Source organism: Xenopus laevis, chromosome 1L (genome assembly GCF_017654675.1).
Source record: "Xenopus laevis strain J_2021 chromosome 1L, Xenopus_laevis_v10.1, whole genome shotgun sequence".
In the NCBI taxonomy this organism is placed as follows: domain Eukaryota; kingdom Metazoa; phylum Chordata; class Amphibia; order Anura; family Pipidae; genus Xenopus; species Xenopus laevis.
Genome location: NC_054371.1, coordinates 73,098,393 through 73,124,791, shown reverse-complemented (window position 1 = coordinate 73,124,791; position 26,399 = coordinate 73,098,393). Strand labels below are relative to the sequence as shown.

At 37.1% G+C, this 26,399-nt stretch overlaps 1 protein-coding gene across 40 annotated transcripts in view; it reads right to left on the bottom strand.

The window, feature by feature from the left end:
• Positions 1-26,399, bottom strand: part of LOC108710308 (ankyrin-2) — a 292,137-nt gene that overhangs the window by 93,911 nt on the left and 171,827 nt on the right. For 39 of the 40 annotated variants that reach the window (XM_041590234.1, XM_041590225.1, XM_041590237.1 and 36 more), the window contains exons 2-4: positions 15,106-15,207; positions 11,378-11,476; positions 9,830-9,928 (exon numbers count right to left, since the gene is read on the bottom strand). In XM_041590234.1, the coding sequence (XP_041446168.1) occupies positions 9,830-9,928; positions 11,378-11,476; positions 15,106-15,207 (300 nt within the window). Of the gene's footprint in view, positions 1-9,829; positions 9,929-11,377; positions 11,477-15,105; positions 15,229-26,399 lie in introns of those variants that run through there. The other variant, XM_041590352.1, reaches the window with a different exon arrangement.

Genomic DNA, 26,399 nt, shown 5'->3' with positions numbered 1-26,399 from the left:
TCAATCAGAGAATGAGGTTGACCTTTAATATAAGCTGATGCTACAGGGTGATTATTAAATTCTGATGCTAGTTTCACCGATTTCTGTGCTGCCATGTAGTAATTGTCTGTATTAATTACTAATCAGCCTTATATTGTGACATTTGTATTCTTTGTGTACTGTATATTGTGAGTGGGTCCCTAAGATCAGTAACTGACAGCAGCACAGAGCATGTGAAGAAGATGGGGAGCTACTGGGGCATCTTTGAAGACACAGATCTTTACTACTAAAGGACTGTGGTTGCCTTGGGCTGGTACAGAAGCCCAAAACATAATGTACAACATTTCTAGCTACTTCTTTAGTTAGGCTTTAGTTCTCCTTTAAGCTAAGTGCAGGACAGGACACAAATGAGCAATTCTGCCCGTTTGCAACAATTTTATTGCACTTTGCAAATAAGCCCTCATATCTCAGCTTCATGTTTCTTATTATTTCTTAACTACCAAATAAATAATAGGGGGAAAAATAGTTCTGAGACACAGCCAGAGACTCAATGAATAAGCTGATATATTTCAGGAATGAATAACGAAAAAATGCCCAGTTCTTCCCAGTAATGCCTGTACAAAAAGCAGCCCTTTCAAAATAGCCAAACATGACTTTTTTTTATAATTCATATCTGCTTTGTCCTTTTGCACTAAATAAGCAATGACATTTTAAAACTTTTCAGTATTTCTTTAAATATGATTTAAAGGGATTAGGGATGCACAGAATCCACTATTTTGGAGTCGGAAGGGGAAAACATTTTTTTACTTCCTTGTTTTGTGACAAAAAATCACACAATTTCCCTCCCTGCCCCTAATTTGCGTATGCAAATTAGGATTCGGATTCGGTCCGGCCAGGCAGAAGGATTCGGCCGAATCCATCTGAAAAAGGCCGAATCCTGGCTGAATCCCGAACCGAATCCTGGATTCGGTGCATCCCTAAAAGGGATATCTTACAATGATGTATACAATAGAATTCTCAATTTGCAGTTGGTTTTATTCATTTTTGTAGTTTTTTTGTTTATTTTGTTTCTTGCTCTGCAGCTATGCACTTTAGAATTAAAGTAAGCGGCACTCAAGAAACCGGGCAGTGCTTTGAATGTCAACTGGGAAGATGAAGAAGAGAGGCCTGAACAAAAAGCTAAATTATAAAAAGCTAGCTGCAGAATTGGCAATCTGGCGCCCAAACAACTTTTACTAGCCAGGTTTATAGACTTTTTGGGTTCTAGTTCCTGTAATCCAGATTTATGTGGGGGCCTCCCTAAGAGTATAAGACAGTTATATATATATATATATATATATATATATATATATACATATATATATATACATAAGCATATTGAAAAATGTTTTAATAAATACATATGGTTATTTTATAATTTAACTTATTAATTTAGCCTCTGTTTTATTTCCTCTCTCTGGAGCTATAACAGCTCTGCATATCTATGAAACAATATTACTGAGCGGACTGGTTAGTAGAAAATAAACAAGAAAAAGACAAATGGTTTCAAGATTATTGATAAAACATTCTTTAAATGAAAGCTAACAAGGCCATATTCTGTCCCCTGTAGTGGCTCTTGGAAGAGTACCCAGAGGCTGCTTGTTGCACTTACAATTTTAGGAAAACAAGGGATCTGCTTGGGGTCCAACATTTGACAATTTTGGGGTGTGATATGAGTGCATAGGAAATAACGTGAAAAATAACAGGGGCAGGCAGAATTAGCTATTCTTGCACTGTATTTAATAGGTTTTTAGGATGAAAGAAAAGCCAAGTCATCAGTACTCAAAAGGGATGTCTACAGTGACAGGACAGATGCAAAGAATTAGTGCAGGGGTAGCATCGAACCCTCAAAACAAACATTGGGAGGCCCCATTATCTATAAATATATTTTCTTTTAGCTCTTGTACACTAAAGGGACAATGCTAATAGACAGAGTTACTGTTGTCAGTTTGGGGCCCATTAACTTAGCTCGAGTGAAGGAATAGAGGGGAAAAAAATTCGAATTTAGAATGTTTTTTTTGGCTACTTCGACCTTCGACTTCGAATCGAACGATTCGAACTAAAAATCGTTCGACTATTCGACCATTCAATAGTCGAAGTACTGTCTCTGAAAAAACTTCGACCCCCTAGTTCGCCACCTAAAAGCTATCGAAGTCAATGTTAGCCTATGGGGAAGGTCCCCATAGGCTTAGCTAGCTTTTTTTGGTAGAACAAAAATTGTTCGATTGATGGATTAAAATCCTTTGAATCGAACGATTCGAAGGATTTAATCGTTCTATCGAACGATTTTTCTTTCTATCATGCAATCGAACGAATAGCGCTAAATCCTTCGACTTCGATATTCGAAGTCGAAGGATTTAACTTCGACTTAGTTAGTTAACCCTCGATATTCGACCTCAAGTAAATTTGCCCCTTTGTGTTAATGATACTGAGTTTAAAGGGGTGGTTCACCTTTAAGTTAACTGTTAGTATATTCCAGAAGGGCTAGTTCAAAACAACTTTTCAATTGGTATTCATTATTTATTTCTCATAGTTTTTTTTAAATGATTTTCCTTCTTCTTCTGACTCTTTCCAGCTTTCAAATGGGGGTAACTGGCCCCCATCTAAACGCTACACATTTATTGTTATTGCTAGTTTTGATTACTCATCTTTCTATTCGGGTCTTCACCTATTCATATTCCAGTCTCTTATTTAAATTAGTGCATAGTTGCTAAGTAACTTAGACCTTAGCAACCAGAATGCTGAGAAGAGCTGCCGAATAAAAAGCTAAATAACCACATATAATAAAAAATGAAAACCAATTGCAAATTGTTCCCAGATATCACTCTCTACATCATAATAAATGCTAACTAAAAGGTGAATAAACCCTTTAAGCACTCTTCCCAGCTCCAACTGCTGCTCTGGTTTTGGACCCAGCCAGGACAAACTCATTTACTTGTACCACCCCTTAGAAAGCAGCTTTGTGTATCCATCTATGTGGTTTTACATGTATTGTCCAGTGGCTTTCAGGCTAGCAATCTTCTCTACACAATATTTATCTTTTGTTTTTGACACATAATATTAAATGTATAAAGGTATTGACAGTGTATAAAGTTGCACTGACCTCTCACTCGTGCCATATTAAAATACCATACAGCTGTGATTTACAAAACTATAACTGGCACACAGTGTTTCATGGCAACACAATCTAAGATACCGGACACCCAAGGAAACTGCAAATATACAGTAAATAATTGTCTGCAATTTAAAACTGGCTTTGACTGCAAAGGTGTCAAAAGATTCGGATTGGTTAAGTTCCTTGTCCATGAAATTCTCAGCATGAGGCCGGATGTCGGATCAAATGTATCACACGCGTTTCGTCACCATATTTATTGTATGGGTTTCACCTCACAGCACCCTTTTCACTCATTCCATTCAGAACACATGTATGAATTCTAAACTGCTTGATTCATAAAGACACAGGCACCAGACGAAAGGATTCCACTTTCTCTGTCAGAATTTGCATCTGTCTTTTTCCATCCACATGAGATTAGTGCACAAAACCTGAAAGAGGACCTTGGGTGAAACATTACTCTTGGAAGCCCTTTACTGCCCTAGCATTAAAACTGCCCAGGCACATTAATTTAGAGTTAATCAGTACAAAATGTTATACAACAAAAGGGAAATCAAAAGTACAAGTGGGGTACTTTTCTTTAGCTTTTTAGGGAAACCAAAAGTACCCATTCCATGCTTTAAAAAAAACTATACAACAGTATGTAAACATGAGAGAAACAGGGCACATTTAACAATTAGATGGCAAGTCCAAATTGTTTTTCTGATTGCCTTGTGACATTTCTTGTCTGAAAGTGTTTTAAAATAATGACAATATAATGTACTGTTGCCCTGCACTGGTAAAAGTTCTGTATTTGCTTCAGAAACTCTACAATATTTTATATAAACAAGCTGCTGTGTAGCCATGGGGGCAGCCATTCAAAGCTGAAAAAGGAAAAAAGGCTCAGGATACACAGCAGATAACAGATAAGCTCTGTAGTATACAATGGGATTCTTCATGACTTATCTGTTATCCACTGTGTATCTTGTGCTTGAATGGCTGCTCCCATGGCTACAAAGCAGCTTGTTTATATAAACTATAGACGTGTTTTTGAAGCAAACACACCTATTTTACCAGTGCAGGCAACAGTACATTATATTGTCATTGCTTTTAAACACTTTAATTTATGGTGTTACTGTTCACCTTTAACAAGAGAAGTCGCCTTAGTGCAGGGGCTCCTAACCTTTTTTACCTATTTGCCACAATAAAATGTAAAAAGAGTTGGGGAGCAACACAAGCATAAACATTTTTCTGGGGATGCCAAATAAGGGATGTGATGGACTATTTTGTAGCCAAATGTGTTTCCAAGCCAGGGATTCAAAAAATAAGCACCTTCTTTGAGGCCAATGAGAGCAACATCCAAGGGGTTGGTGAGCAACATGTTGCTCGTGAGCCACTTGTTGGTGATCACTGCCTTAGTGCCATACTAGCACAAACCTACTTCTAAATTATTCGAAAGTAAATACTGTAAAGTAATGTAGAGCAGTAAATGTGATTCTTCAGATAGTAAATGAAAACAGTAACTTAGGTATGGGTTAACTTGCTTTATTTTGATAATATGATTATATTGATTGATATCTGATTATGATAGCACAGCATTCCCCCAGTATGTCACAAAATGGGCACAGCAGACCCTGTGATGCAGAAAATGAACCTGTGCCTGTGTTGTTGCTGCAATAGGTGAAAATATCATTTTAATGCAAGACCTAAAGTGCCAGATCTAGTGATGAGCGAATCTGTCCTGTTTCGCTTTGTCAAAAAATTTGTGAAACTGGCAAAAAAAAATTCACGTAGCAATGAAAAATTTGTGAATATTTTTTTGGAGCATCATTTTTGTAGCAAGTACATGAGCGTCTATGGGTTTTTTTCATGTCACCTTGTTTCTGCTTTGGGACGGCAAAATCACATGCATTTTTTGCTCAGTATACTGCTGCACTCACATTGTTAGAGGAGCTCCTATCCACTATGTTAAAACTGCTTTTTCACATTACCTCTGGTCAACTGGTAATGGTATCTACTACTACACTATGTTGCTTTTTAAGCAAAAGTACCATCTATAGTTTATATATTACTACTATATATATACTACTAGCTGACAAACACAGGCACAACTAATTATTAATGTGACCACCAACAGATAATATCTGGGTGCTTGTATTCCACATTGAAATAAATAAACCATATATTTATGTGTATGTCCTTATATAGACAGTGGGACAACTCAGATTCCTTTGGTTGATGTGGAAGGAGAGGGGAAGGATAAAATGACATACTTGTTTGTCAGACATTTCGTTTTTTTTTTGTTGCGCGTCAGTTTTTTTTGTCACACAAAGCAAAATGAGCCACGGGCCAAATTTCTTACGCACTTTAGTGAAAATTGTCACCACTGGCGAAACACATATGTTTGTGGTGAATCTTTACATGGTGAATTTTTTCACTAGTCGGATCTTTTTAATGGGCAGTAAAAACATAAATTATAATATAGAGAGTAATGTAAATACCTTGTGTTTGTTAGGAGGCAGTCTGAAAGCCAACGTGTTAAAACTACTTTCACTAGAAAACTGAGCATTTTTGTCATTAGCTACAACTCAAGAACTGGTGGAAGTAATACTTTAGAAAGCCATTCAAAAACTAGTACACTAGAACCCTGTCCATGTCCCTTTTCTTAGGCATGTGGAGCATCTTTGAATCTGAGTTTAGAAATCAGTGTTATGTGGCTTTAAAAATTCTGCCTCACACGTGAACCCTGTTATGGGTCATTATGGAGCAATTAATAAGTCCATTAAAGAGAATGAAAGCATGGACTAAGGTTTTGGGTATAAAGTTTTGTCTGGGCAGTGCAACACACTCACTTTAGACAGAATATAGCAGTATAACAGTAACATTTTATTCTATTCAAAGGTTTGGCATTTCCTAATTTGATGTTCATTTAGCAAGTGCCGAGTGCTCTTTGAGAATACATTCACTCACATTCAGTCTGCAGCTGTGATCACAGTTACTGAAGTATAGAGTACTGAATGTCTTGCTTTTCAGAGATGGAAGTCTGCTACAAGCTAAGCACTCAGTGAAACATGCACCAAGTACAATCTGTCTCTAAGGGAAATGCTGGAAAGATTTAATTATGAAGTCTTATCTATTTTTTTCAAGAGATAATTAAGCAATGGCAGGCCAATTTCTAAAGGGCATTTTTTAAAGGGGTTGTTCACCTTCAAACAACTAGTTGTTTTCAGATAGATTACCAGAAATGATGACTTTTTCCAATTACTTTCTATTTTGTATGTTTGACCGTTTTTCTAATATTGAAGTGTAAAGTGTCATTTTTCACCTTCTGCTCTGGGAGGGGGTCCCGACCCTGTGTAAACTGTTCTAAATTAATACATTTAGTTGATACATTTCTTATCTTTGTCCCTGCTGAGCAGAATCCTTGGGTTTCATTACAGGCAGCTGTTAGAATTGATACAATAGTTGCTAATACCCCAGAGATGCTGCTGAGAAATGTATCAACTAAATGTTGCAAAATTGTAGCAGTTTAGAGTCTGCGCCTGAATTACTGAGCTGCCAGACTCAAACACCAGAGACACAAACATTCAACGTAGATTTTTAAATAAATAAAGTAAAGTAATTGAATTTCTGGGGAATAATCAAAAAACAACTAAACTGAAAAAACTGTTTGGAAGGTGAACCACCCATTTAAAACATGTTACCCCTATGTAATGGAATTCTTTTACAGCAGGTTTTAATGCATACCTGGGTTCTTTATACGCATGAGTTATATAGTCGATAAAGTACACCTTCTTGTAAATTACAAGGATATTATAAGTTACCGAGGAGTTTCATGATCATATAAAAGTACAAGGCAGAGTGTTTTTATGCAGGTCATGGAACTCCAAGGTAACTTATAAAGTCCTCATACTTTATTAATTATAATACACAAGTTTAAGTGAGTCACGTGACAAGAATTACATCACTACTCATGGTTTATAACTGATGACATCACTAGTCACCATTTATAAGGATATAATTTACAAGATATTCATGGCTCTTGTGTATTATAGCCAGATACACTTTCTAAGGGGTATAGCAATAGTAAGATCACTAACTAAGATCAAGCCCTCCTGGGGGCCCCAACCTCCTTTACAGCATTTTCTGTATTGCAGAAGGTCAGTAGAGGAGGAGCCTGGACATTCCCATTACTGAGTGAGAAAGGACTGAAGGTAAAGTGGGTCTATGCTAATGGATATATATGTATTTAATATGCATTTAATATTTTAACAAGATTGGCAAAGTTTGCTGCTAGCCTGATCAACCTTAGCAACCGATCAGCAGGAAGCACTTACAGATCACTTGTTTAAAAGCAAACAACTTATTGGTTTCTATGGGTCACTGTACCTGGGCAAATGTAGTGCCTTTAATTACATATTGGAGTTAGCGCCTTATGTAACCCAGTGGGATAATCTCATAACAATTGCAGTATGCCTTTTTGCTGTTACTGCAGTCCACATATTTTACTACTCTGTAAGCCTGTGCTACTCCCTAATCCCTACCTCGTTTTGTGAGAATCACAGCAACATTTTGAAGCCAGGGTTGGACTGGAAAAGGAAAAAACCCAATGGGCCCCGCTGACCCAGACCTACTCCTTGCCTGAGACCTTGTTGCTACCTCCCAACGCTGCAATCACAGCTGCGCAAAGAGAAAACAAGGGACGAACAGGGAAGGAGAGGAGGAGGGGGGTTGTGGGGGATTATGCTGCTATGGTCAGGGTGGCTGCGACTGGCATTGGGGGCCCCTAAGGCCGAGGAGGGCCACAGACCCCCCCCCCAGTCCGACGTGCTCTCTTATTAGAACTGTCAATAGTCTATGGATTTCTGTAAGTGTTCCAAAAAGAGCTTCTCTAGTCAGTAAATTCTGTGAAATCCAATATCCCCAAGGAAAACATGAAAGCAATGTGCACACCATAACTATAACAGAAGCAATTGAAAAACATCATTTAGAGGCACTAAAAGTATAATTTCATTCAGCCATATACACACAAAATCATGGATTCAGCCTACAACACAGACACTACCTGAAGCCACAATGAAACGTGTGTATGCTGTCAATCTATTTCATTTACTAACAACAGTGGCTAGGTTACATTCCACTTGAATAAAAGATTGCACAACTTCCACTTGCACTTGAACCTATAAACTGCTTTCATTTAGCACTCTCTGCCCTAAAAACCTAAAATATAACTTTGGAAGCCAAAGGGTCAAGGAGATAACCTGCCCAAGCTCTCAGTGATCACAAATAAAGAACAGACTTTATTGCTTGAAATGTCTTATATTATTTGTTCACAAAAACTATGATCAACTACAATTAATTTAATTTTCGGGAAAAGTAAGAGAAAGGTACTGCAGGAAAGTGAGGGTCCAGACCTAAAGGAAACTAGAGTGGTACTACCAGTAGTTTTCTTGCACATTTTAGGGGTTGAAAGCACCTTGCGTGCGGGCACAAGTCATTAAGGCACGAAATGAAATACAATTTATAGAACATTGCCTGATCAAGGGAAACTCTGAGGATGACTGCTGGGATGTTCTAAAGCACACAACCAAGGTATTCTTTAAAAGCATAAAACTATCCACATATAATAAATTCTATTTGTATCTGCATCATTCAAAATGACCTCTGTGCCAGACAAGAGTTAATGCCTATAACACACCATGGAACATTACTGGCAGAATGCCACATTAATCCAAGGAAAATCCCTTGGGGCTGGGTTGGCCCCCACTGAATGAAGATTTCTCCACTGGCAAATAACTGGCGGTTGTCATCATGCTGTATTTTAAACTCTAAAGTCAGTAATGACAACAATTTTAATCCTGCTCACGCAGCAGCCCAGATATCCTGGCACTGTCTGATCTCTATAGAACAATGTGGAAGACTTCCTTGCCGCATCACATTGCCGTTATTCTGCAAGTGGTCCATTTACAGATGGACAAATCCCTCTCCTGTAAAGAAACTCTGAAAAAAATCACTGCTTTGGAACACTGACAAGAGTTTCTGTGTGAGGTCTGCAGTTATTCCTGCAAGATTAGGGTTGACACATACATCTGTCCCCTGTCCTGTCGGTCCCCCCTTTGCTTTGGCTGTTTAATACCTACAAACACCAGCATGTAGTAAATGTAATAAATTGGCTTAGTACATTATACAATTCTATTAAAGAATTCAATCATTTTAACTGGCAGCCCTGCAAAACATTGCTACAGCTACAGCTATTTTAAATCTCTCTTCCTCCAAGTCCAAATCATATTGAAGTCATAGTCTCTATCATTCTGTACAGAAAAGAAGCTTAGCACCCTTTTGCTTTAGAATCAAAATACAGTATTTACATTAGTATAACACAGCATATTATACACCACTTCATTCTTTAGTAGAAATTGTGTACATTTTCACTGGAATACTTTGAATACATCTTCATCTATGTGTATTTGTTGACTGAAGATTACTTGCGTTGCTTTTATTGTGGGGAAAGTTACACGACTTTCAACTATATAATCATTCCAACTGAGTGCTAAGCAGCCAAATTCTTCTGCAGTACTTAAGGTTATATGTTACCAGTGTGAGAGTTGTTTGTACCCCTTCTTTACTGCACTGTCTATGAGCAATTATTTTATCCCAGCAAATCATATGAAAGCGTTTCAATTAAATATCAAGATCTTTGAACACGTTCAACAAACTTACCTGAGACTGAGCATTGATGTTAGCACCTTGCTTGACAAGTATTTTGACCACGTCTGCTTGTCCAGCCAAGGAGGCAATGTGTAGAGCTGTGTTTCCTTTCTGTAACACATACAACATGCCTTATGATCATATTACACAGCAATAAATGCAATCAATTGCAGTCTAAACATGAAGAAATCAAAACTATTCCTTCTCTTAGCAGTCTTAGGGTCTGACCAGAGAATTTCATTTGATTAATCATCTCTAAGGGCAAGGGCGTTGTTTTGTATCAGCTATTAAAAGCTTTCTATCCACAGTGGATCTCTTAAGATAACATAAATTAGATAGATTACCGGTACACAGCCCCTCTATTCCATGATCCAGGGGAATTATTTGTGCACTAGTAATGGTAAATATCTATTTTACAAGGACCAAACATGGAGTAACATCAAACTCCCTGTTTGCCCTGTTTAGCTCAAGAAATAACAAAAAACATCGATTTTTTTTGTGATTAAAACAATAGGCCAAAAGTCGGTTCTGCACAAGCCCTATTTATTGCACTCATATTATACAAGGGGTACATGTTAAAACCATAGAGGACAGAGCACCAAAGAGGATGTCAACTGAATTAAAAATCACACTTTTTTTCAATTTTAAAAACACAATACATCAGAACATTCGCTTTACACGTTTCGTGGCATCTCGCCACTTCCTCGCTGACAGACCCAGTATGCATAGTCAGAGAAAGTAGTGTTGGATTTGTGCAAGATTCATATAGGATCCATTGAAAGCAAATTGAGAAGATCTCTTAAAGTTCTTGAAAAAGTTAATTGGTGTGCCTATTCCCATTGTTTGGTTAGAATGTTCTATGCCATTACTGAACTCACCAGTTGTTTAAGCAAAAAATACTTTGATAAATAACAGAAAAGTCTTAAGCTTATTGGAAAAAAATGATCTGAGAACAGACTAAAGGAGACATTCTTGACCTTTGATAAACGTACCCATTTAAGTAGAGAAGTGCTCGCTCATATTTTATACATAAAAGTATTCCTGAGCTGCACTCAAGAATAGAATTGAGAGTATTCTTATTTCATATTCATACAGGTATGGGATCTGTTATCCAGAATGCTTGGGACCTGGGGTTTTCCAGATAACCCAATAGGCTGGTTTTACTTCCAATAAGGATTAATTATATCTTAGTCAAGTACACTACTGTTTTATTATTACAGATATAAAGGAAATCATTTTTAAAAACTTGGATTACTTGAATTGAGTCTATAGGAGACGGCCTTTCCTTAATTTGGATAACGGGTTTACAGATAACGGATCCCATAACTGTACCTTTGGGTCTGAGAGCTTTAAACCACTTGAACCCCTGCTATAACAGCATAGACAAAGATTTTAAAAAATATAAATTGAACAGTAATAAAAAAAGTGAAACTCATGTATTTGAAAAAATAACAGTACATGTATGGGATCCATCATCAATAAACCTGTTATCCAGTGGATTTAGACAACAGTTGATTGTTTGCACCTTGTGCCCTAGACCCACACAAAATATTTCTGTACCTTGGTTGCAGAATCCACTGCAGATCTTCTTTCAAGTAATTCTTGCACAAGGTCAATATGGCCCTCTTTGGCAGCAAGGTGGAGAGCATTGAGTCCATTCTGTAAAATTAAGTGTTCGTTAGTCTTTTCATTAAGAATGTAGATGTATATTCCAAGGATTTAATATGAACAACACAGCACCAAATGGCATCAAACAAAATGCATTTATAGCTGTTGCATTAATGATTATGTTATGCCAACAACAAAATGTGAACTATAAGGCATCAAAGATTCTCTACAGATACAGAGAAAGCTCTGGCAAGAGGATCTGACTACTAACTGTGCTGTTGCAGAAATATGTTCACTGGACTAGAGGAGATATGTTGTACAATGCCTCTACTCATTTACTGCTCTAGATCTGCTACAATTCATACCCCCCACCTCATATGTTGTGTGCCATGTGCCATTGGATAAGGATGCTGGGAAAGTTCATTAAAATACAGCCAATTTAAGAAATACAAACAAAGGCAGTAAGTAAATGCAATTCAAAGTACTAGTTATGTGATCACTCAGTACACATCTGTCTGCCCCCACAGACTTAAATATAGCACTTAATGAATGAACATTTTAGGAAATTTAGACAAGCTGTTTCAGCCATGGGGAAAATCCACGTCATACAGCAGTAAGTCACTATAAATCTCATATACAGAGAGACTAATTCAGCTGCACTGTTGTTACTGCAAAAATATTTATTTGCACAAATTACAAAGCCTAAAAGTTGATAAATCCAAATGCTAAATTCAGAAGTACATTCAAGAATTCAACAGAAATTTATAATATTTATATATCTTCTAAGAAAATACATATCTAAACCAGTAAGTTATAAGCCTGTATACACCTAAAAGTCCAGAATCTCAGATAATGGTGTTTTCATATCTACTCCAAAATGGATTTCTAGCCTGCAGCCTAAACACTTTAACTTCAACAAGTCTCTTCCCTATATATAACTTTACATGAGACACACAATGAAAATTTTGAATGACAGGCTTCAGAAAATAGACACAAAAATATTTATCATACATATCTTTCCTTCCAGTCTATCTTCTTTTTGGATTACTTTTTGAATCAACTTAGCCAACAGATTTGATTGTCAGGGTGTAGACAAGGAGCATATAAAAGCACATTTTAAAAAGGACCGGTTGCAAAGCTGTTAAAACAATAATTATTAGTGTACATATTGGGAAACCTTCCCACAAAGTACACCATACAAAGAGAAATAATAGTTGTACATTTGATTGCTACAATACACCTGAAGAAAAACTTATTTTTCTTATGTGATATGTAAGAATGGTATTTTAGTTTCATAGCAATATAGCTTCACATTTGAAAAAAATATGGAAAAATACTGCCCTTTCTATTTTATATTTTCAGCTATTAATAACACTGCCGTCAAAGAAATTTTTACCACTCCACTCTGCTCTCTCTCTATAACAATACCAAATGTTTTACAAAATTACCAGAAGAAGCTATGGACTGAGGAGAACAGAGGGCCCAGTGAAGACTTAACTGATAAGCAATTTCAGTATATCTGAGAAACCAGTCACCTTAATAAAGTTATGGGGGCACTTAAATTATATGGAAATCAGTCATTTACACCACTGGCCTGTGCACCATTATTATTTAATTCTTCAGACAAGAACAAAAACGGCAGCTTGCTCCTAGCATGTACTTGATATCTTCCATTTTTCTATAGAAAACAGATCAAAGTTGGTTGCCATTATCTTTTTGTGCATTTCTTCAATAGGAAGAAGAGAATATAACAGTCCATCTGTATTGAAGCTATGTGAAGAGCCTGACATATTGTCCCTTTGACGGCTGCTTCACCCACACTTCTGCTTCTGAGGTTATGGGGGGGTCATGTGAAAGAGACAATATTCACAACTGGGAATGAGCTGGAAAGATATAAACGAGGCTGCATAAAACAGGCCAGTTTTGCTGGGGAGATATAGAAGTTGAAAGCACAACCAAATTTTTTGAGCAGAAAAGAGGACTGAGAGGTAATGAACTCTAAACACTATCACAAAGGCAAGAGGGAGAAAATGGTTTAATTATAGCCAATCTATTATACTGTGTCATGCTAAAGTACATAAATAAAGTAATTACAACTGTATCGGAGATGGTGAAACACTGTAACAGTAGTAAGAGCATAGAAACGTGACCATTGCAGATAGTCACTTGCTTTCTATTTTTTAATATTTTTTGAAAATGTTCATTTTCTCCCCTCCCATGTTTCTCAATAATAGCTCAATATGCCTGGATGCTGATTCTCTAAACTACATTATTTGCTGGCGTTTCCTAGCAGTGGTAAGTTCAGCCCCTACTGAGCATGCTACCTGAATGTATTCGATACTAAAGACTGTTATAGCGAAACAGTTACAATTTGATACACTAGTTAGTGAGAAATGCTAGCATATAATGTAGCAAATTGTAACATGTAACAGAAACAAAACATACTGAGCTGTTGATGGAAACAGAAGAGGGAAGCAAAACTAATTTTACAGGAAAAGAAATAGGGATTGTATTCGGCCAAACCCCCGAATCCTTTGTCGAAGATACGGATGAATGCCGGCGGCCATGAATATTTTGCATATGCAAATCAGGAACAGGTAGGGGATAAAGAGAAAAAATCTTTTACTTCCTTGTTTTATGACAAGAAGTCATGTGATTTTAAGGATTCGGATTTAGATTTGGTTAGGCCAGACATGAGCATTTGGCCAAACCCGAATCCTGTTGAAAAAGGCAGAATCCTGGCCGAATACAGAACTGAATCCTGGATTCAGTGCATCCTTAAAAGAAAATAGAAATTAGAGAGAATTTTAAATAGTAATCATTTTTGTTGTGCTACTTCAAAAAATTTTTGTTTTTTTTTGGAAAATTATCCCTGTGAAACGTGAAAACATTGTTTGGCAAAAACGTGCTTTTTTGTACTTTCTCTTCAGCTGTGTGTACAAGTTGTCATGAAACCTGATGACACAATTTAAGAGCTGACCAGCCTGAGCTTTAGGGTAACTGAAGTATTATCCCTGCACTGACATCATATTATAGCAAAAATAAAAACTGGGTAAACGGGTAGCCTGTGCAAAATATAAAATGTTTTCAATATAATTAGTTAGCCAAAAATGTAATGTATAAAGACTGGAGTGACTAAATGTTGAACATAAAATAGCCAGAACACTACTTCCTGCTTTGCAGCTCTCTTGGTTTCCACTGATAGTAAAAATATGTGACTTGAGGGGGGTCGCATGGGTCATAACTATTTGCTTTTGAATATGACGTGCATGCAAAGGATCAATTGCAAACTCACTGAACAGTTATGTCCCATGTGGCCATCCTTAAAGTCGCTGACTATCTCAGAGTTAGAAAGATGAAAAGCAGGAAGTTCTGTTCTGTTCTATTATGTTAGACATCCAGTCACTCCAGTCTTTATACATTACATTTTTGGCTAACTAACTATATTGTTTACCCAGTTTTTATTTTTACACTGTTCCTTTAAGCATATGCCAGTAACTGCAGCATGCCCTGGTACCCAAGTAATTCCAATCAAACTTATCTCAAGATGAGAAAAATGTGGCTGCACAGGTTTTCCACACCAGATGTTGTCACTTCTGGAAATAAATGTCAACCAAAAGCCCCTATAAACAAGACATATGACATATAATTTACATGAAAAAAAAGAAAGATGTTTGTACCTGGTTACAAGTATTGATGTCTACGCCCCCTTTCAGGTACTCCACAACTTTGTCCAAATTGCCAGATCGTGCAGCTCTGAGGAAGCTTGCATTGCTGTCTGACTGTAGAAAGGAAAACAACATTGCAACATGTTACTAACATGGCAACATCCAAAAGCTTACATGGTATCCATGTATAAAATAAAATGGGACTCCCGTACAAAAAATGCTTTAACTAAAATTAAAGGTTAATTCTTGTAAATGCATAATAGACTCAAGTAATTGTAATTCTGTCTGAAACAATACTATATATGCCTTGATAGCATGACTTTCTGTATCACACTGAAAGCTGTTTATAAGTCGAGGCCATTAATTTCTCCTTCAGAAATTTTCAAGTAACACATTGCTACTAGGAACCACTTGAGCAGTGGCCAAAGCCAAGGAATCACAAAGTAAGGTTAACAGCTGGGGAAATGGGCAAATGCAGCTGGGGAATGGGCAAGTGGGCAAGAGTCAGATACCCCTTCTGCTTGCTTATCAAAGTTGCCCTGTTCTCCATTATAGTCCATAAAAAGTTCCGTTATAGAGGAATTGTAACTTTATTCACTGCTTAAGATGCTATAGGGAAAGGCAAATTACGTTGCTTCCTAATTTGGAAACTAAATGGTTAATGTTTTTTGTTTTTTTGTTTTTTTACCAATTTATATATTTTTAACAAAAACATAACGTAATATTTCCTCGCAAGGAGGAAAATTGTAGTGAAAAGTAACAAAATAATTTTTTTTTGCCGAAATGGATGGTTCACCGTATGTTATAGAATGGTCAATTCTAAGCAACTTTTAAATTGGTCTTCATTATTGTTTATGTTTTTTTGCCTTCTCTTTACAGCTTATAAATAGTCATTGACCCCATCTAAAAAACATATGTATTGTTATTACTACTTTTTATTAGTCATCTTTCAATCCAGTCCCTCTACTATTCAAATTCCAGTCTCTTCTTCAAATCAATGCATTGTTGCTAGGGCAATTTTGATACTAGCAACGAGATTGCTGAAACTGCAAACTGGAGAGCTGCTGAATAAAAAGCTAAATAACAACCACAAATAATACAAAATTAAAACCAATTGCAAATTGTCTCAGAAAGTTAATATTTTTTCTGTAACAAAAACAATATACTAAAACAGAAGTTAGAGAACTGCATTAGAATAGCAACTGTTCCAGAACATTACTAAAAGCTTTTATTAGTAAGGCAGGTGAAAGAAAAGTATTCGTTCCCCCAAAAGGCTGCAGTTCATTTCTTATTATTACAGATGCAAAAAAAAAAGCTAATCAATCAAAAATAAATGTTGATTTCTAAATTAGCATTGCTGTATTTCAGAGCTTTCAGGATAAATTTCTGTATAATAGATCTTATACCTGTAATTAAAGGATCGGGCTAACTCATCAAGCAGAATATAGCTAGAGATAGGGGTTTGAACAGTGTTGACTAAAAACATTGCGAAAACTGGATAGAAATCCAGCCAGTGTAATCTAAGTGAATAGCTTTGCCCCGGTGTCATAACTCCACCACCATAATTGTGCCCACCTCTGATGTCATCATGCCTGTTCCTACATCACTGCCCCACCCCCAATGCTGTCTGCCTGCCCCCACGTCCGGGTTTAGCCATTAGCAAAGTTGGCAACCCTAGAATTCAGCTAAATCCAAAATAGTGGATTTAGTGCATCCCTAGTTTCTGTACCTGCAAGTGAAGCCAAATGCCTCAGTGAGTAAAGAAGGTCTTTAGAAAGGGTCTGAAGTGTGTAATGGAAGGAGTCGGCTAATGTGTGATGATACTGCAACATGAGCTGTGAAGAGATCAATGAGAAGGCGAGTAATCAAGAACAGTCTCTAGCTGTGCAGTGGATGCAGAGATAACTCACATTCTTGAGCAGAGCACATGTCACAGGCAGGGGTTTAGCGTGTAATCGCTCCACAAATACAGGGAATGTTACGGAAGGAAAGGAAAATAATCTTATAAGTGACGTTGGATTATAAAACGCAACACTGGGGCATCAAGAGAAAAAAAGAGCACATTATATACTATATACCTGTATATATACTTTAACTGTTAGAACATACACTATTCTCTGGTGTTAATAATCAAGGGTTAGAAAAGGGTTAGTGGATAATGTATTTGATAAAAGTCATAAATGGAAAAAATTGCTTAAATAAGCATTAAAGTGTACATTTCGCAATGTAATAGTCTTTCTAAGACAGTTATATTGCATTGCACATAGCAAAAACAAACCCATGTTTCAGATGGTTTCAGGGTTGGTGGTGGGACCCGAGAAGATTGTTCTTTATCTGACTCTATATCTGTGTGTGTGTTACATTATACTTCATGCCATCTTTTTTATGTGGTGCTTTTGCCTATGAACAAATACACCATTTCTGGAACAGAAACCAACTGACTGATACGATTATTATGTATACATGAAATATTCATTCTCATTTTACCATTAGCTTTTACCCAAATGACCTGCTTTCCATATCAGTGCTGACAAAATGTGACAGGATTTAAATCTGCAGTAAGAGAAATGGTCCCCATCTAGGTTTTAGCAAAAAGTACAAGACTGCACATATTTAAATAGAGGCTATAACAGATTTAATATTAAGCTAAGCATGACTAATTTGTGTTCCAGTATTGTCTTTGCCTCTGAAATTCCTTTTTTCTATCATTATCTGGGCATCTTGAAAAAAAGAACAGTCATTATTCTCCATTTGGACAAGAAGTTTTGGTTCAAGCACCCCTTTAAGATCCAGCATTAGGTTAGGGGGCAAAAACAAAGTTGCAGACATCATTCTGGAAAATCTGCTTCATAAGTAATTCAGTTATGGTTGCAGGAATGTCTAGGGCAGCAAATAAGTCTATCTCTCTATAACTTCTATCTCACCTTAATTCACCCAGGGATTCCAGATGTTTCCACCTTAACTGACCCTTCAGACTGAAACCCTCAGCCAATCCTGGGACCCAACAGCTCTAGGGAAGATTGGACTAAAAAAAACTCTTCTAAATTTCTTTTGTGGATCACTTCTCATTATAAGGAATGAGAAATATGTGTTTTCACCCAGTGCTCAATGTCTCCAGAGGGACCAGCACCCTCCAAGCAACAGGATATACAAGGGAAAACTGGCACAACGGGTCTCTTGCAAGCGGGATTAACCCTACGTATTTATTTAGTGCAAGCGATGTAACATTTCGGGGCAAGTCTGACAAAGGGGCTTGCCCCTAAATGTTACATCACCTTCACTAAATAAATACGCAAGGTAAAAACCCACTTGCAAGAGACCCGTTGTGATGGTTTTTCCTTCTATATTCCATAGGTTACAGTCCTCGTGCAAATCCCACATGTCCCACACATGGGTTAACTAGCTGGACCCACTGACTTGCTCCAATTGAGACTGCAATTCCACCAAAGACTTAAGATACTTCATGCCAATAATATGAGGCATGGGACATGCCTCATATTATCTAAGTGATAACAGTGGATTTGTTATTTATCACCCCTTTAATTTCTATGACTTTTTTTAATTTCCCCTTTTCAGTATAGTACACACAATACTTCCAAAACCAACAAATCACAGTTACTCTTTTTTTATATATTTAAAGCTTAAGCTTAGGGGCCGATTCACTAACTTCGAGTGAAGGATTCGAAGTAAAAAAACTTCGAATTTCGAAGTGTTTTTTGGGATACATCGACCATTGAATGGGCTACTTCGACCTTCGACTACGACTTCGAATCGAAGGATTCGAACTAAAAATCGTTCGACTATTCGATAGTCGAAGTACTGTCTCTTTAAAGAAAAAACTTCGACTCCCTAGTTTGCCATCTAAAAGCTACCGAAGTCAATGTTAGCCTACGGGGAAGGTCCCCATAGGCTTTCCTAAGTTTTTTTGGTCGAAGGATAATCCTTCGATCATTGGATTAAAATCCTTCGAATCGTTAGATTCGAAGGATTTAATCGTTCGATCGAACGATTATTCCTTTGATCGTTCGATCGAACTATTTGCGCTAAAATCCTTCGACTTCGATATTCGAAGTCGAAGGATTTTAATTCCCAGTCGAATATCGAGGGTTAATTAACCCTTGATATTCGACCCTTGGTGAATCGGCCCCTGTGTGTACCTTGTACATGTACCTGTAAAATTAAGGAAACAATTTCTCATGGAGCAGTGAAATACAAAAGCACACGTCTGCGGTCTGTTATACATTATTTTGAGACAGAAGGAATTTTCATGGCTATGCTCCTTTCTGTGCATCACATGTGCATTGTATAATTATAAGGGGCATTATATTAAATTTGTCTCACCAGAAGGAACATATCTTAAAGAAAGACAAACCATAAAAATCTGCTTGGATTCATATAAAACATTTTCAAATCGTTCAGAGATTTCCCTCAACATAACCTATATTAAATATTATCATGAAACATGTTCATCTTTAATAAGACAAAACAAATTTGAACAGGCAAGGACGGAACCATTTCAAATACAGAGATCTGTAGGCGGAAAAAACTGTAGCACTAGAGAAAGACGAGAGAGTCTCAGCTATGCTACGCCTACTGGAATCTAACTAGCACAAGCAAGCACAGACCTACACATGCCAGTTGCTTCTGGAAAAAAGGCAAAACTTGTCCTCTTCCCCAACACAGTTTATTGCTTTTTTAATTGAATATGCAGAACTATTAGCTCAGGGGCTTAGAATAATCTAGGTATACAAGGTACCATAGGACGTTATGGTGAACCCAAGGTTAAATCTGCAGCATGCAGAAAGTGGAAGGAGTGAACTTACTGTTGGATCATCCTGCTATTGGTGGGTCCAGTATTTATATATAATATTACTATTTTTATTTATTAGCCCTCTTTATACAGTGGCAGCAAATTCAAAATTGTCCTTGGAGGGACATGTGCATGGCTAACCCTTGAGCTGGATCTGGCACAATGTGTGCTCAGTACGTACACTTACATGGCCCAAGAGTAAAAAAATTATTTATTGCCGGACCATTTTTGACAATATAGTTATTAGGTGGAATGTATTGTTGTAGGTAATAATACAAATATTTGAACTTTACAGATGAAAAGCGGCTATAATGGGTATATGAAACAGTGGGGTTATGTGACCCATACTGTATATCTGCATGCTATATATCTATACCACCAGTCACCATAAAATGCAGCTTTTTTTTCCTTCTGTAATTAAAAAATCGTTTTTTGTGTCCATGATGTCTGTTTTTCCCAGCTTTCCATTCACCAGAACAGATGCTGCATGCTGTTATAAGTTATATAAAAATTCCTAGCAACCAATAAACATAAGCACTTTATTTATTTTATTGCAGTTAGAATAATAATTATTTACTAGGATAACACTGGACAAGGGTGAAGTCTTTTATGTGGTAGGGAAACATTTTTGTACCAGGGCATTTTTGTACCAGAATAGGCAGACTATAATTTTAATGAATTTTGAGCAAAGGTGTTTTTTAGGTTAATAATTAATAAACTGCTTATTTAATAGATCTTGGCAAAATGTTTGTTATGACTGGTACCATAACTACACTCTTCCAATGGTTAAGACACTCAGTTCCAAAGGTAGAATTTTCACCTTGCAGCAGCCACTGACCAAACAAATAAAGTTGGTAATAACAGGCACAAAGCTTACTTCATGGCCAGTAACCCACCAAATAAACCAGATGTTTTGTTTCAAACAGTAAAGGTTACCAGCTGATCAATTGCTATGGGTCAGTAGCAAACTTTGCGTCTTGCACCACAAGAACAGAAAGGAATCTGCAGCTGCTAGTCACTTTCAATTTACATTTACACTGTTTCCATATTGTAAGTCAATGTCAAATTCACTTAATGAAGACAAGTGCTAATAATAGTCCTTTGATTCTCTTTATTCATTCTGCTTGTCTATTGTCTAAATATTGTATATTCAGATTGGAAGAGAGGCATTATACCTATACTACAGAAATGTAGGGTCAATTACAAATTACAAACTTAAGAATGCAAGTTTGAGTATGAAATGCTTATCACTTGATTCACAGTCATTGTCTCATTGGCTGTGACCTCTAGTAAAAGCCCTTATGGCATACAGTACAAACATAAGCAACGAAACTTATCCATCAGAGGGTCACAGAAATCTGAAACCTCTCAAATTAATAACAATAACAGATATAGACAGAATCTATTATCATGATATATACTTGTACTGAAATTCACCAGGAGAAAGATGCTGTGAACCCATTGGTTAATAATCCCCCTGTAGTCATACACGCTGAAATCGGAGCAGTTATTGATTCTCCAATAACTCCAAAAAGGAGTCTGTAGTCTAATTCTAGCAATCTTAAAGGACAAGGAAACCCTAATTCACAAAATGTTTGGCAACCACAGTGAATGAAATTCCTATGTTTCTATGTACCTATAAGAGGGCTATGCCACCTTAGATTGTTCTCGACTGGAAAACAGTTCCCCAAAACTATAGAATGGCACACAATCGCATTGGTCAGATATATGGTTGTATTGGAAGTGAGGGCCTTTTTTTTTTTTGAACAAAAATTAGTCTTTGACTTTCAATTGCAAAAGAATAAAGCCTACACAAAGCAAACTTTTAGCAAAATGCATGGCAATCATAGGCTATTTTATGCAATAATCAGGAATGCATGCGGAGCAGCCAAAAGTAGAGATCACAAAGGTGTCCTTGGAAAAAAATAACTTCACTGGATTAGTACACAGATGTGCAGCATATCCGGTTCCCATTGATAAACTGAAGACAAAAACAAACCAAGGCCTTCATGGTGGCTTGAAAGATCTACTGATTCTACATCCTTTACTGTATAGTCCCCACCATATGTACTAGAAGACTATTCCACCCGCACCTGGAGTCCAGGAAAAATGTCTAAACTAGGATATCAGTCAGGACATAGATCTATATACAACACAGAGAAAAATATCAAGGATGTTTACCATCCACTAGCTGCTGAAATACAACTCACACAGTTCATTACAGGTCAACAACTGCTTTAAGATTTGCATCCTATTAGCACCTGTTCTATACCTATGTTCTATCATCTTTCTGTAGATTTAACATCTCTGGCTTTGAGATAGCAGATACTCCCACGTGTAAGTGCTTGTATGTGATGCGGGGGGAACGCACGTGGAATACCTCTCCACTAATATTGGGACAACCTTCCATTTATGAGTGAATGTTAGGAACTGCACTAGTTCTGGTGAAATAATGTATGTATTCTACGTGTTTGGATGGACAGGATGGGCACTATGAAATAAAAACGTTTCTAGATTACTTATATGTATTTCTCTGATCATGTCCTAGCATGGCATCACTGCATGATGTAAAACCTGCAATTGGATGCAACCCACTCCTGTTCCACCTGCATAATACTGAACTTACCACAACCTCCTGCTCTTTACTTCCATCACTAATGAAGACATAGTAGTCAGGCATTTTGTCTGGATCAGGAATATTGCCTTGTGCATCTATTTTTTCTGTATGGCAGGCCTGGCAAAGTGGTGCATTACCCATAACTATCCAAGACAAATTTGTGTGGTCTTCTCTGTCTCAGCCGGAGCCACTAATCCACACAGACAGTGAAGACTTCTCTGCTAAGCAGGGTATCACTCACAAGCTGTACCTCTTTGCTGGGTGGAATTTCTCTCCCTCTTTCTCTCTGAGAATTCATTCCAGCAACTGCAGGCATCAGTCAGTGACCATTTCCAATTCAGGCACGGCCTGTCTATTTTTACACCTACTAGGCCAGTTATGCATGTAAATGGAGCAGGGAGGGGAATGCTTTCCAATACAGAGCCAGTGTTCGCAGCATATGGAGGGAAGGTCCTGCAGTGTGAAATGCTGTTGCTGTGCATGTGAGCCCTATTGAATTACTTCTGTGCCGTGTTTTGGTTTCTTTTTTTTTTCTCTCTTTAGTCGTCGCTTATGTAGTTAATGGATTTCATGTATCATGTTTCTTTTAAATAACCAAACTGGTGCCAGCAATGACTGGGTTTTAATTCAGTACAATCCATAGCAGTGTATGAAGGCATTGTTTAAATTTCGTTCAATACAAAGTGCTATTATGGGCAGGAACTCAGACAATAACCTTTGCTTGATGTGGAGAAAGTGAGCAGAGCAATGCCCAGCGATAGAAAAGAGAAAAGCCAAGGAATTCTACACTACACAATAGCATTCCTCCCCTTGCACATAGAATGATCCAGTCGAGCCAAGTCATTTTCTCTTTAAAGGGCCACTAACAGGTGTAAATGTAGAGTAACCGATCTCGTAGAAATAAAAGGCAAATTTCAGTTATTTGATCAAAAAACTGCATCTTTGGTTACAAGTATTTACCCCTTAATGCTTAATAGATTGTGCTTACTTGCTTGCGTGTATGTGTGTATTTGTGTGTGTGTTTATTTGTGTGTGTGTGTGTTATCCTTGATAACGGTAGAAAGAATATCACTGCAGCACCTCTTTGATGCAAAGGTGAAAAGTTGTATTTATTCGGTCAGAAGAAAAATATAAATACATTTTATAGATTTTCAAATCAAATCCGATTAGAATCGAATTTGATCAAACTTGATTCAAGTTTTTTCTCCGTAAAAAACTTGAATGTCAGGAAGGCTGCAAACATTTCCGAATTGATCCCTGGACCTCTCCTATTGACTTATACAGCAATTCGGCTGGTTTTAGGTGGTGAATAGTCAAATTTAAATTCTGAAACGTCCAGAGTATGATAAATCTCAAAAATCGAATTTGAATTTTTTTAAAAAAAAACTTCAATCGAGTTTGGATAATTCCCTAGTCGAATTTGACAGTTTTGACCATAAAAAAATCTAAAATTCGGATTTCAATTCGACCCTTAATAAATCTGCCCCTAAGTAATACTGTGAATGGCACAATATTAGCGACAGTGAAACACAACATAAGGTATATGAAAATGTATCTGTGCTATATTTATGTAATATGGGCAATTACTATGTATCATGAATAAATCCAAGAAAACAATGTTCTAATATGCTTTATTAGTTACATAAAAAATGTTCCTTTGGCTGCTTGTTAAAAAGCAAAGAACTGTTCCTTTATCAAAGGGCATATTCTAAAAATGAAATTCTTAACTTTTTGTATATATTCTGTAGCAGCGTCTGTGGGCAGGAGCCAATATCCCCTGCTTGTTATAGAAAATCATCTGCACAGTACATAGAATGCAGCAACTGCTCCGAACCACAGAACTTGAGATGTAATTAATTGGAGCCAGATTATCTAGGAGGTAAAAATAACATGTTCAAATTAGTACAAATGCCACATAGGGAATTTAAAAGTGGGTTCTTCTGAGAAAAGTCATTGATAATAAACTGAATATATGGGTGGATGATGGGAAAGTGTATTAGTATTGGTGTGTTATGTATGGGTTCCTTTTTAATATATTTTCTTTATAATCAGGCATTTTCTTCCATTTCTAATAAATTCAAATTTATTTGCTTACATATTTACATGCAGATGGATATCAGTTGAAGTTGTCATATTATTTGTCTCACCATCAGCCTGTATATCCCCAGATGTAAGACAAAATGGCTACAGGGAAAACAATTGTTTAACTATTACATAATACAATACCAAAAACAGCGTCTGTTTAAATAATAAAAGGTTTGGGATTGCTTATTCGGAAACCTTTTATCCAGGAAGCTCTGAATTATGTGAAGGTCATCCCCCATAGAGTTCATTTAAACAAATATAGGTATGGGACCTGTTATCCAGAAAGCTCTGAATTATGGGGAGGACAGTCGTCTCCTATAGACTCCATTTTATCCAAATAATACAAATTTTTAGAAACAATTTTCTTTTTCTCCATAATAATAAAGCAGTAGCTTGTACTTGATCCAAACTAAGATATAATTAATCTTATTGAAAGCAGAACCAGCCTATTGAGTTTATTTAATGTTTACATTATTTTCTACTAGACTTAAGGTGTAAAGATCCAAATTATGCAAAGATCCGTTATCCAGAAAACCCCAGGTCCCGAGCATTCTAGATAACAGATTAATGGTCTTAGACTAAAGCTGGCCACAGACGCAAAGATCCGATCATACGAATCAAAGTACGAACAGACTTACCCATCTCTCGACCTGCCACTCACCATTCAGATCAAATAAAGTAGAAAAGAACAGATCAGCAATGTTCTGCCCCTGACAGCAATCGTACGATATCTATGTCCAACCAAAACTAGTGACAGTCTCCCTCTGAAAATTGTACGATCGGCAATACACGCAGAGATATTATCGGCAGCCGACAGAAATCTTTTAACCTGTCCGATCGACCAAACGACTGATCTCTGCCAGACGAAAAATGTCGGGACTCTCCGCACACGGTCCGACAATCGAGTGAATCGAGGGTTCGTACGATAAGATCTTTGCGTCTATGGCCAGCTTTAGAGATAATTAATCCTTATTGGAAGCAAAAACCAGCCTATTGGGTTCATATAATGTTTAACTGATTTTCTAGTAGACTTAAGGTATGAAGATCCAAATTACAGAAGGATCTGTTATCCGGAAAACTGCAAGTCCCGAGCATTCTGGATAACAGGTCCCATACCTGTCCACTTCACATTTTCAAGGATTCGTACGATCAGAGCTGTGTCTATGCCCAGCTTAAAAAGCATTTTGGAGGCAAGGGGTTAAAGAAAGTGACTATTTAAATACCCAAATGCAAGGCACTGGCTGAGTGCAGTAAATAGATAGTGATTTTTGTTTATTTTTAGAATAATGACCTCTAAATTCCATTTCATGGTTATCCAAATCCATTCATTTAGAACAGCTAGCCTCAATGTAATAATGATTCATTACCCTACACTGGTATACATTGCTTAGTGATTAAGAATACACATTACATGCAAAAGCAGATGTAGATGTGCATCTATATAAACGAAGGATTAAACATCAACATGCTCTAAAGCCCTGTAACCAATAGAAACCAATCAGATGTTTGATTTCATTATCTGAAACTGCAATAGTCTAGTAAAATGTAACTATCTTTGTGCATAAGCCTCTTTGGCTGTGCACATGCGAAACATTTATATACCCTGTCTCTTATTAATGCCCTGATGAAGTGACATCCAAAGGTGGGCAACTTCGGAAAATGAATCGCCGCGTGTGATTAGCGCCGGCGATTTTTCATTTTAGCCATGCGCAGAGTGAGGGAAGGTGTTCGGGGCCGCAAAGTCGAGGCGATTAGTCGCCAGGTGACTAAATCTCCCCGAAGTACCCAGTGTGC